This window comes from Apteryx mantelli, chromosome 1, assembly GCF_036417845.1.
Source record: "Apteryx mantelli isolate bAptMan1 chromosome 1, bAptMan1.hap1, whole genome shotgun sequence".
Taxonomy (NCBI): domain Eukaryota; kingdom Metazoa; phylum Chordata; class Aves; order Apterygiformes; family Apterygidae; genus Apteryx; species Apteryx mantelli.
Window position 1 is genome coordinate 60,766,569 of NC_089978.1, and position 12,662 is coordinate 60,779,230.

The 12,662-nt window shown below is 36.6% G+C and overlaps 1 protein-coding gene across 2 annotated transcripts in view; it reads left to right on the forward strand.

Annotated features, from left to right (window-relative positions):
• Positions 1-12,662, forward strand: part of CLYBL (citramalyl-CoA lyase) — a 212,270-nt gene that overhangs the window by 155,909 nt on the left and 43,699 nt on the right. For both annotated transcript variants that reach the window (XM_067293634.1, XM_067293625.1), the window contains exons 5-7: positions 306-399; positions 1,717-1,884; positions 7,304-7,428. In XM_067293634.1, the coding sequence (XP_067149735.1) occupies positions 306-399; positions 1,717-1,884; positions 7,304-7,428 (387 nt within the window). The remainder of the gene's footprint in view (positions 1-305; positions 400-1,716; positions 1,885-7,303; positions 7,429-12,662) is intronic.

A 12,662-nucleotide genomic window follows, 5' to 3' on the forward strand; every position in this document is an offset into this window, starting at 1 on the left:
GTACCAATCACAGTAATACCCAGGGCACTATGGTAAGCTTCTGCTATAAGGTAGGGAATCGAGTATGGTGTCCTGTAGCTATACAGCGCAGGCATATATACGTACTTAGGCAAACATAATTTCAACTTTGCTGAGTCATTTTAAAGCACCATACACTGTAGAGCATCTGCAATGGCTATGCTCAACAGAAGCAATTTTAGCTGAAGGATTTCTAAATTTTAGTAATAATGAGTTGAGGTAATATCCTCTTCGTCTCTGTGCTTCCTGCATTTCTGTAGAAATTAATGTTACATTCTCGTTTGAAGGCTGTCTGCGAAGAAGCATTGAGAGCAGGCTCCCAAGTTGGCTTTCATTTGGACGCAGTCATCTTTGGAGGAGAGGATTTCCGTGCCAGCATAGGTTGTTACCTGCCTGTTTATTGTAAATGTTTGTGTAGGACATTTGCATTGGAAAAGCCTCGTGTGATTTATCCACCTTTTCTGACAGCAATAATTAAAGGAATGCAGACATTTGATGCTGCATTTTATATTGTTTTTACTTTTCTCCATAATTTTTTTCAATGAAGAATGTGTTATTGGGATATGAAATTGTGGTCCCTGTGTGTTACAGGACACTGACACTTGCACTTCTTCCTCTGCAGCAACAAAGATTAACAAAAACAAAGCAAAACCTGTTGAGTCACTGAAATTGTTTAAAAATATAGTATCCATAAGAAACATGCACATGCTTTTAAGAACTGCATTTAAAGTCCTAAAATCCTGCTGTCTCTTTTATTATTGTTTTACAATCAATTATAATCCAGGATTTGGACATCATACTCAAATACTCTCCTGTTATGTTTTGCTTTAATAAATTTACTCTAAACATGTCCCTTGTCAATACAGTCATCTCTACCATGGATTTATGTTAAAGCACTATTACTCTTCCTCAGAAATGAGAAGTGTTTCAAAATGTGTTTTATAAAAGGCCATTAGCTTATTAATCTGATTCAGTTTAAAGATCATAGTTCAGAACTGTCAATGTATAAATTAAATATAAATATGTTAATGTAAAAATTAACATCGATTTACTAAATTATTCTTTACAAATTGGAAATCTGTGCCTAAATAGTGCATAGTTATTTTTTCACACCAGCCTTCATGTGTGAATGTTGCTTAGCTGGTGTAGTGTGAGCACATGAAGTCTTGCGAATACTTTTGGTTCTTCCTGGAAGTCATCTACCACATTTTTCATCCAAATGCTGAAGCTTAAATATTCAGTTTAGGACATCAGTTGTGACAAGAATCACAACCAAGGAAAGTGCAATTCTATTCTCAGTGTGAATTTTTTAACCATTTATGTGTACCCAGTATGCCAATTTGTATAAAGCTTCTCTTGCAGTTATGCTTTTCAGTGCACATACAGTAAATAATACAACTGAATAATTACTTCTTGTTAGTCCCAACTCGACCCTCCTTGCCAGGCAAAACTTCCACTGACTTCATTTTGATTTAAACCGAATCAAAACCTGAATTTTATAAGCTAATGTGTAAAGAGAGGGGTTTATTGTTAAAGAAACTTATTCTTTGCTCAAAAGGCCATTATTTCAACAACATAGCCTTGCATCCCTCTTTTATTTTCTAAATTGGTTAAATGAAATCTAAAACGTCTTTTTAATGTTTAAAATAAAAAGGTTTAAAACAGTGTTGTCATCTTTTCTTTGTTTTGTTTTCGTAGGCGCAACAAGCAGTAAGGAAACTCATGATATTCTGTATGCCAGGCAAAAAATTATAGTAACAGCCAAGGCTTTTGGCCTACAAGCTATAGACCTTGTTTACATCGATTTCCAGGATGAAGATGGGCTCCGCAAGCAATCAAGAGAAGGTGCCGCAATGGGATTCACTGGTATGGGTTTCTACCAATGTCTCAAAACACTGCACATCTTCTTCTATTTAAATATGTTGCTGCATTTACTGTTACTTAGACAAATAACTTGATTATTTTATTTCAGGTCATTTACTGAAAAGCTAAGTAGTGCCAATCGCATCTACATTTATTAGCACCTTTAAAACTGAGGCTGGAAATTTTGCCTGCAAAATCACAGGCTGCTTTTTAAAATCACACCCCATCAAGCGTATGACTGTTTTTCAAAGAGAAGTTTGGGTAGAGGATGGGCAGTATGTGCTTCCTCCCATCACAGAGCATGGGAAATGTGATACTGTACTTTGCAATGATCAGTCCACAGTTGCTTTTTAAAACATTTTGATTCCTGTTTCATATTTTTAAACAGCAGCTGTTAAAAAATACTTTTTAGGTGAAGGAGCTGATAAACAAATCTTGTGTGCTAATTGCTATGGGAAAGTTATTTTCTTATTATTTTCTTTGATTTGTTTTTCATCTCCTGGCTCCCCTCCCAGTAAGTGCTGGTGACACCTACGGGTATTGGCAGACAGCAAGACCAGCAGGCTCCTTGCAACAGAGTCCTGTAATGCAGACTGTTACCCTGTGATTGGTGTACCAGATCACTCAGACACCCTGATGAGATAGTGCAGCCACCAAAGATTGTGTTTTTGCAATAGAAATCAGCCATTTGACACATGCATTATAGAATACTAGGATATAGCACTAACATTTTAAATTATTTGTCTCTGACCATCATTCAAGGTATATTTAAGGCAATAGGATAATTCTTAGGATTTTATTATCCAAGGAGTATGTCCCAATGATGTGATCTAGCAAAATGTATTCTTACAGTTAATGGCATGTAATATCTGAAAGCAGTAAGCAGCGTAATCCAACAAAATAATCATTCATTTAAGTGTTCTAGGCATTACAGTGTAAGATTAGCAATGGATTCTCTCCGGCACAAACTCTGCCTTATTGTCTGTTGAACTTCAGTGTTTGCAAAACCGAACCTTGTTTTGGAGGCAAGAATGTTAGCTTCTCACAGCTATTGAACATTATCTATGTCCACGAGGATTTCCACCCTTGATTCTCCTGCTATTGAAGTCGGGAAAATAATAGAGCTCCTGAATGGTAGCACCTGCTGATGGCTACGTAATCTAGACCAATATTTTCTAGCTTAAGGAAAGGCTTGATTTTTGAAAAACTTAAGCATCTGAACCTCCTGTTGACAGAAGATGGAGTTGCTGATGCTAAGCACCTTTGAGAGCACTCCTTTTGAATGCTTAATGTGTGTTTAAATACTGCATTCAGGCTGCCAATTTAGAAAATTTAGAAAATGCTAAGCATAAACAACACTGATGGTGTTTTGGATTCCACAGAGTATATATAGGAAGCTATCTGACACCAGGATAGGACCCAGATAGGTGAGAAATAAAATGGTCCTGTCTGGCAGTTTAGGGCATAAAGGTAATTTCTAACTCAGGCATAAAGGTGTCCAGCCTTTCTGTATGAGGAGTAAGGATCTGTAGAAGGTGCAGACTTCATTAACATGAACTCACAGCTCCTGCTCTTTGCCTTCTGCCTTTCCACAACTATAATCAACACATTTCAAAAATACAGCAAACAGCCTGACAGCCAGTCCAATCGTAATTAGAGATGGGTCAATATTGAGTTTTCTGATTTGGTGGCCAAAAGAAAAAAAAAGTCATTAAAAAAATCTGTTCAAGTCAAAACAAAACAGATTTTTTCATACTTTTGGTAAAAAGAAAAAAATATTTGAGGTCGATCCAAAATGTTTCATTTGTTCGTTTCTTTTGCTTTCAGTTTATTTAATATTTTTATAATCTTCCTTCCTTGTTTTGTTTAAAATAAAATATTTCAAAACTAAAAATTTAGTTCCAAAACTATATAAATGAAACATTTCAGCGTTTCCAATTTAATATTCATCACGGAAAATTACAAATGGGTTTTAGCTTAAACGATGACCTTCTATAAAGCAGAAGTCTGCAGATCATATTTGCCACTGACAACTGTCTGATAATGTGATAATAAAATACTGAAATGTTGCCTTAACAAGAACTTCCAAACATATGATTCTTGTTAGTTTTAAATATTTAAGATCACATCCTGCTATTTTTTCACATATAATCGGAATCATTGAAATCAACAGGACAAAAATGAGTTAAGGCTTTCAAATTGGTCTGTTAACTGGCAAACTGCACACTTATTTGCCTGTATAGGGCCAAATTTACCACCCTGAAAACTGATGCAAATTCATAATACTCAGCAAAGTTATATGTCCTTACAATTTTCCTGTATTTAGATTTAGACCGCTGGAATTGGACTTAACGTAATCAAATGTTTCCTGAAGATCAAACAAGTTAAATAATATAACGAAGAGTTTGCCATCTATTTAGTTACTGTTGTGCCCCTCACTGCTTATTGTAGCCAATTTTTTCCTTCCAGCTATCTTATAAACAGCCTACTGTTTCTTCAGTGAGTGTGTTTTCATATAACAGAATGTTTTCAAATGTAATTTAGCCAAGGCAATATACCTTTTTGGTGTATAAATTAATATAAATATACAAATGCATATACACACATACACACATACACACACACACACACACACACATACAGCAAGATGTTTTACAATACCATAACCTGCGGACTTAAAGGCAGTGTGTTGTCTGTATAAATGGTCATCAGTTTTAGGACTGTTTGTATAAAAATTAAGTAAACCTTGGAATAAGCTTTAACAGCTGACGTAGTCATTATAGAACGTCCTGAGCTACATGCTGAGAAGCCAGATATAAATATGAAACGCTATAGGTTTCCTCTCTTTTTGCAGTCTTTTGTAGAAGACTAAAATGACACCATCATACAGTTACCTAAAAGACTTGACAGGTATTGATTTAAAGCACGATATATCAAGTGATACTGTAAAAAGGATTTCATGGTCATAAATTTTAATGTCTTCCAATTTTGCACTCTCTCAGTAACTTGTCAATAACAACAATTCCATTTAAAATATTTGCTTCATTCCTGCATGGCATTACATCTATTATACAGTTATTTGGATACATAATCTGTGACAAAAATCAACTGAGTGCTATAAATCCAAAGTTGGATTGCTTTCTGTAAGCTGTTCACTAATGTTTTAACGATACAAAGTGTAGTTTATTACTACAGATATCTTTATTAAAAGAAAACCTTATTACAGAAATGTTTTACACTTAAGAAAATCATAATAAATATTATAAAAAATAAAATCATAATAAAATAATTATTTTCATTTTTGTTATAGAGTGATTTTCAGTATAATTTCAAATATACTCTACATTTTTCCCAGAAAATTAAACTTTGTAGGATTTTGCAGGAGTTAGTTCTACACTCTTCAATTTTAGAATTAGTAGTTTAACTAGGAAGAGCATGTCATATTAAGAATAAGGAATGTCAGTCTTATTAATGGTAGCATTCGATTCAATTGTCTAAAACACTTTTGACTGGAACTAATGCAAACCCTATTTTAAAGAAATTTGTCTCCATATAATTTCTTTCAAAAAATATAGTTCTTAATGAGTTTAAAACCTTTCACCATCTTTTTAATGATTTTTTTAATATTTACCTTAATGAAATGTGAAACTGAAAATTTGGATGGCCTGAAGATCATAAACAAAAGATAGGTTAATGGGGAATAAAATAAATTTGAACTGTTTATGGCTTTTTATTGAAGAAATGTAGTAACACTTGGCAGTAGCTATTTCTCTGAGTACTAAAAATTAGTAGATCGTGCTAATGCAGTCACAAATGTTGTTTGTACTCCACACTATCCCTGCAACCCAGTTCAGTTTGATAGACATTATCCCAGTGACTGGAAATGCGTTTTGCAGTCATTATTTTCTTTAAAATAGACGTATCTTTGTGCTAATGCATGAGCCCTGTCATATGAAGTGATGTGCTCCCTTCTAACACGTCATTCGCTTAAGTCCGACGCGAACGCCTGAGAAGCTCCTCTCCTGCGCCACAGCCCTCCATCAGAACCCAACGGCTTCTGACGCCCCAAACTTTTGCTTGCCAATTCTTTATGTGCAAAACTTGCGCCGCTCGATGAAGTTTGCCTCTTTAAAAAAACAGCGAGAACGTGAAAAATCCTCTGTGGTGGCTCGGCATGTGCTTGCGGAGTCCCGTTGGGGCACCGGGATGCCGCGTGAGGGTAGGAGGGCAGAAGAGGGGGGCGCACCGGCTGTTCCTGGCGGATCCTGCCACTGCATTGGGGCCGTCGGAGGCCCTCGGTGCCCCCGGCAGGCTGCCCGAACCGCCCTTGCTCGTGTGAGAGGGTGCACTGGTCAATGGGACTGCGCAAGGGAGGAAAATGGGGCCGCCTGCGCACACAAGGCTGCTTGCAGGATCGAGCTCGTTGTTGTAACTGGCTTTGCTGCGTGGTGGCAAGAAAATGCATTTATTTTGTGTCAACGTTCTGGAAAGCGGGGAGTTAGGGCATCCTCTCTGTATTCAGACACTTCTAAAGCAACGTACAGATAATCGTGCAGAAAACACACCAGTCTCTTCAATTCCCTTAAAAATGAACTAATCATGGCAAATGCTACACTGTCAAACAAATTAGATATGTATTCCTTTTCATGTAGCTAAGTACAATAACAGATGAACATGTATTATGTGGCTGTTTATTCACATGTGAAAATCTCTAGTAAAAAAAGGCAACATATATTTTTATTTTCTTAATGCATACTTTTACAAGAAAGCATTCAGAAGTGCTTAATAAAACTTCAAGATACCTCTGATAACTGTTTAATATACCTGTAACTAAATATATATGGCAACGTACCTGCAACAGCTAACTATTACAATAACAAGAATTTAAAGAACAACGAGTATTTGATGATGCTAAGCTAATACTGAGAATTTAGGGAATGATCCTTATGTTACTGTTAACTTTTCAGTTCTGCAAATCTCTCGTGATGTTCTTCAGATCTCATTTTCTGAACATACTTTATTACAGCTTATGTATGTGTGGCTGGAGCCGCTATTTATATAGCTAAAATTGAGAGATGCTTTCTACTTAATTGTTATTGACTGCACTGGTCAAACAATTACACCTGAAACGACAAAAAGATGATGTATGGATTGAAATGGGAAGGGAGGGGGAAGAATTGTGGGTTCTTTCAAATGATATTGAATGCAACAACTGCTCGAGATATTTTTGTTCTTTAAAAAATCTGGCAAAAGACTACCTGCACGTTGTCCAGTTTAAAAAAAAAGAAAAGAAACCAAGTAAAATAATCAGTTAAATAGCAGAAAGTCTATGAGGCATATGAGAGCCTCAAGTGGTTGGAACATTTTGTTTGAACATCTGTTTGTCGATGCATGATTCTGGTGTTATTAATCTTCTTTGTAGGTAAGCAGGTGATTCACCCTAACCAAATTGCTGTTGTCCAGGAACAGTTCTCTCCAAGCCCTGAAAAAATAAAGTGGGCACAAGAACTGATTTCTGCTTTTGAAGAACATCAGCGATTAGGAAAGGTAAATATTTTGTTAATACCACATAGTGGAAATCAACTTTGAATAATATTTAAAATTTAGAAAGAGTGATGATGGCTGCTTGTGTTTATGTTAAAGTGTGCTGTAACTGAGAGTAGTGCTCGTGAAATCTGTAGCTGGCTAGAATATAGACTGTGTATTTGTTAGAAATATGGCACGTCCCAGTATGTTTTCAAATAGACTGGCTACCTTTTCCTCCCCCTATTTTAACTTGAAATCTTTGAGTACATATGTCTACACGCATATCTCTGCAGCATCAGTGAATTAAAACTACTTCTCAATTATGTTGTAGAATCAGGGTGATGCTGTTATATGAAAATATTTGCAATCAAAAGGCAGGTATCCTGGGAGAAGACTCAAACTGCTTGTGCAGGCATCATTTATGGAAAGAGAAAAACAGATGATTAGAAATCCTTGGTTTTCTGAAAATCTCTATATTGGTAAAATTATTTCACTTTTAGGGTTTGATCCTGGAAGTATCCCTACTAGTGAGTAAATTGACTTTTGAGCAAAACTGTTTGCAGGCTCTTAATCATTAAAAATGGGAATGTTTTATGTGCATTTGTATCAATTGCTGGACCTGAAATTTGGATAGAGTAGAAAGCAAATTAACACTAGAATATGATTGTTCCTAATTTAGTGCATCATTGAGTCTCACGTTTCCTGCTCTGTGGGTTTCTGCTATGTAAATATTGCGGTGGTGATGCACAATCTGTCTCTACTTTGTGCCAGTAATACTTAAATTAGGGGTCGCCTGAAGGAAGATTTTATGCTAGTTGCGGCATTGTCAGTTAATTATCTTAAAGGTTATTTGCTATAATCCAGTTTGCCTCTTTTTGAAAGAAAAAAAGTTGCAGCTAAATATGTTTATCTTAGTTACAGCCAAAACCAGGATAGTTAAAAAGCAAAGTCCCGATGTCAGAATGGCTAGTGCAGATGATAAGCAGAAACGGTTTACATGTGTTTGTGAAGAATTCAAGTGGGAAAAAAAAGCATCTTCGGTAATGAAGTTCAGTATATAAGCCTGTGCATAGATTTTCACTTTCTCCAGTACTATATAAAGGTCTTCTGTACATTTCTTTGCTTTCTGACAGGTAGTAATACACTAGAATTTGTGCCTTCCCAGTTTTCCTACATTTCTAATACCACAGATGTTGTATATTAGAAATTCTAAAAAAGGTCAAAGCAGAAATTATGCTTTCATCTCGGGATAAAAGTGTTACAAAGTATGTGGTCTGCCCTTCTCTATACTAGGCGATCATATCCTGTCTATGGTATTTAGGTGTTTCTAATATGTCCATTACGATGATATTTGGGTGCCATCCTGAGCAGTTATTTCAAGTCACTAGTATTATGTTATATTTCTGCATGTCTTTGTTCTGTTTTCCCTTGATTTTTAAGGGTAGTTGTCTTCATGAAAGTGATTTAGAAATAGAAAATGTATGACTGCTTTTGTACATTATTCTGATTTACAAAACTTGGATCTCTTACAAAAGGCATCATTATGAACATGATGCTAGTGCAAATGTGTATGTAGGTAGATGCAGAATGAAAAAGTCAAATGACAGACTCTGCCAAATATGGTTTGTGTTTATGACTTGCTTAATATCAGTTCATCTGAATTTAATGTCAGAAACTCATTTAAGAAATACTCCTATTGTTTGAACTACTGATGAGGAGAAGGGGTTAAATTTAACTATGGTACTAGTATCACACAATACTGAAGGCACACAAGTTTAATATTTAAGGATTCTGTCTTAGGCAGGCATTATTCTTTGGATTTGTTTTGAAGCTCTTATTTTATTGACATAGTGCTGGATTCTTTATGGTATCAGCCCTTTATGATTTTTTTTTCTTGTAATAAGTGCTTTTTAATTAGGTTCTAAGCTTCTATAATTATTCACAAATACAGATTTGCTGGGTTTGTGGCTTGGGATATTTTCTTTAACCCACCAGGTTGCATGCTTCATATATTTTTGCATATAGTGGTCTATCAGAAAGAACAAGGATTGTCAGGTTAATCTGTGAACTTCTGGATCTTGTGTTATTTCAGTATTGCTGGGCTTCATAACAAAATCAGAAAAGCAGTTTTCTGTGTTGTGTTTCCTGCAAACTTCTTAACTGAGTTTGCATTTTGGTATTATAAATATGTCAGTAAGCAGAGCTTGGGCAGTCTGATTACTTAACTTTTTCCAAAGCAAACATATCTCACTGAGGGAGCCTCTTGCTCTGTGTCCTAGAGACATGCTAAAATGTAAGTAGTAACTCTTCCCATACCACCTCTTGACAAATACTGCACACACTGGTTTTAGAAATCCTCATGTCCCAGTGAAACATCTCTTCTGCCTTCCTTTTCCTTTTATTATATTAAAATGTTCATGTCTGTAAGACTAAAAATACAGCTGTGGTTAATATGGTTGAGACTTGCATGGTTTTGCTAAGTTATTAATCAAAGTTGAAAGCCTGGAAAAATAAATTTGAGGGATTTGTGCAGCTGTTTGTGTGGTAGATAAATTACTGGTCTTATGTCTTTGGGATCATAGATTGTTGGTAATTGGCTTCAAAGTTTGATGCCCTTACTCAACAATATTTTATATTAAAATACAATAATTAAGCTTTTATAATTGATTACAGTTTGAGAGATACATTTATCACAATAATCTTTCTTTGAGAGAAGGCTGAACCTGGCTACTTCATCTCGGAAACTAAAATGCTTTGACATAGTAGTCCCCGAATCTGAGTAGTGAGATTACTAAATATTAGAATCTGCATGGGATTTTAGATCCTGTGACAGTGTCCACACAAAAGAAAATCTGAGATTTTTCTAGCCTAAGTTATTTGCACTTACATTATGGAGATAGTACTGTTTGGGGTATGTTTTGGTTTGGATTGTAGGTTGTTTTGTTTTATATTTGAAACCTAACTGAAAAATAGCATATCTAGAAAATGAATGGTACCACTGCATTTGGGACAATTAATAAACAAATGTTAAAAAATAAACATTAAATTATATATTTTATACAATTACTTATGAAAGCTAAATGCTGTCTTCTGCCTAAAACTTTGAGATCCAAAAATGAAAAGTGTTAAAAAGTATTGGCGTTGTATAGTTTCAGTATTTTTCCAGTAGAACTGCATTACTACATGATGTGATTCTCAAAATTAAATTCAGCCTAAAGAAAGCAAGGGTAGCTGTTGGGAAGATCTAAACATAAAATAAATGTCATAGTGTGTTCAAAAATGAAAAAGAAGGGTAATAAACATTATTTTGGTAGTCTAAACCAGATTCTGCTCTAAATATCTGAAGTATTTGTACTGTATTGAATAGAGAAGTGATCTTATAAATCCAGATGGTCTGAGTCCAGGGGCAGAGTTAAAGGGGTAGAGTCAGTGGGAGAAGCTACTAGCTTGTTGCAAGAAAAAAATCACACTTCTATTAATAAAAGCACAATACTCTTTACTATGTAAGTTAATGTTGTATGAAACTTACTGCTCTGTTTCCATTATCAGTACATTGGATACATAACTATAATACCTTATATATGGTGTTAGTGTCTCTATATGACAGGAAACAATATTGAGCCATCTGACTTATAAATACATCACGTACAATATCATTATTGTAACGGGATCTTCAGGAATTGTCTGTTTTTAAAATAATATCTGGGGAGAAGGAAAAGCTGAAGGGTAAAGTAAAAAGCTAATTCCACATTTATATCATGTACTAACTTATAAATGCTTTACGAGAACCTGTACATTAAATCAGGGAATAGGGGACTAAATACTGCCTCAAAAGTCACCTGTCAGGTAAGGATTATTTAGAGTTAAGGTAATTCATTCACAAACCCCAGCTCTCATAGCAGTTGAATATTTTAGATTCCAAGGGGCAAAATAGAAGAAATATCTGTACATGCCATATATGACTGTGAGGAGTTCTTGGCAGGCCTCTGGCATATGTTTCTTGTATTATATTCTGTGCATCAGGTATCATGTTCTCAGAAGCCTAGGAATAATATACATGAAGTCAAGTGATTTGCCAAACTATACAGTTTCTTTCATGGACCTTTCTAGGGCTATAAAAATCTTAGGAATGCATTTATTTATACAGCATCTACCCAACAAAGGAATGGAAATTTCCAGCAGCGGCTCTGTTATAATAGTCTTTGTTTAGAAAAAGCGAACCCAAGCTCCTGTATCTTGGAAACGATGGCGACTTGTGCTTGGGCCTGCTCCAGCTCCCACCGAGGCCAACGGAAGACATCCGCGACTGCCTGGGAAGGGGCTCTGGCCCTCTGCGTGCCAGTCCCACTGCAGGAAGCCCCGAGCAGGGCTTCCTGCTCGCTAGCCAGGCTCGCGCGCGTCCCAGGGATGCAAGTGCCGGCCGTGGTGCTGCCCCTGGCTGGGATGCCACCGCGCCCCAAACAGCTCCCACCGAAATCTCAGCACTGCACTAAAGCCAGGCTGCCCCGGCTATCCAAGAGCATCTGGGTGAGGCCACCCATTCCCGACCCTGGGGATGCCGCGTCCCCTCATGTCGAGTGTTATAACAGGGGGCAAAGGCTACGGGAGCAGCCCAGCTGCAGCCCAGCCGACGGCAGGGATGTGCCAGATTCCCCATCCCCTGGTGCAGGACAAATCGCAGGCAGCGCTGGAGGAGCTGCCAGTCGCGCTGGACACCAGCCCAGGAGATGCCAGCAGCACAGGGATACCTGCACTGGGAAAGCTCCCACTGGGCTGCAGCGTTGCCAGGCTTCGGTCCTGGTAAGCAGGGCATTGGCTGTCATTTATGGAAATAAGTGATGTATATTCCTCGCACAGGCAAAATGGCAAATTCCGGGATTTGTGTTAAATTGCCACATTTTGCAATCTTCAGCCATAACAAGTACAGGCTCAGGTGTGTCTCTCAACATAAATGGAGAGTGCTGTGGGGATTTAGTGCAGGCCACTGTTATTTTAAAATAATTACTTAGAACTTAATAATAACTTATTTAAATAATAACCTATTTATGTTTATTATTTATTTTTTAAGTGGCCATGTAAAATTTTATTGTGAAAACTGGCAAATAAATAGAGATAGAGAAAGCCCATATTAGTAATCAAAGACTGTATAATTTATTATCTGAAAAAGGTTTAAAAATGTGGTTGGCGTCACAGTTGAAGGCTTTTCTCTTCAAAAGACCCATCTGGGGGCAAATTTTGAACCTTTATAGTGGAGC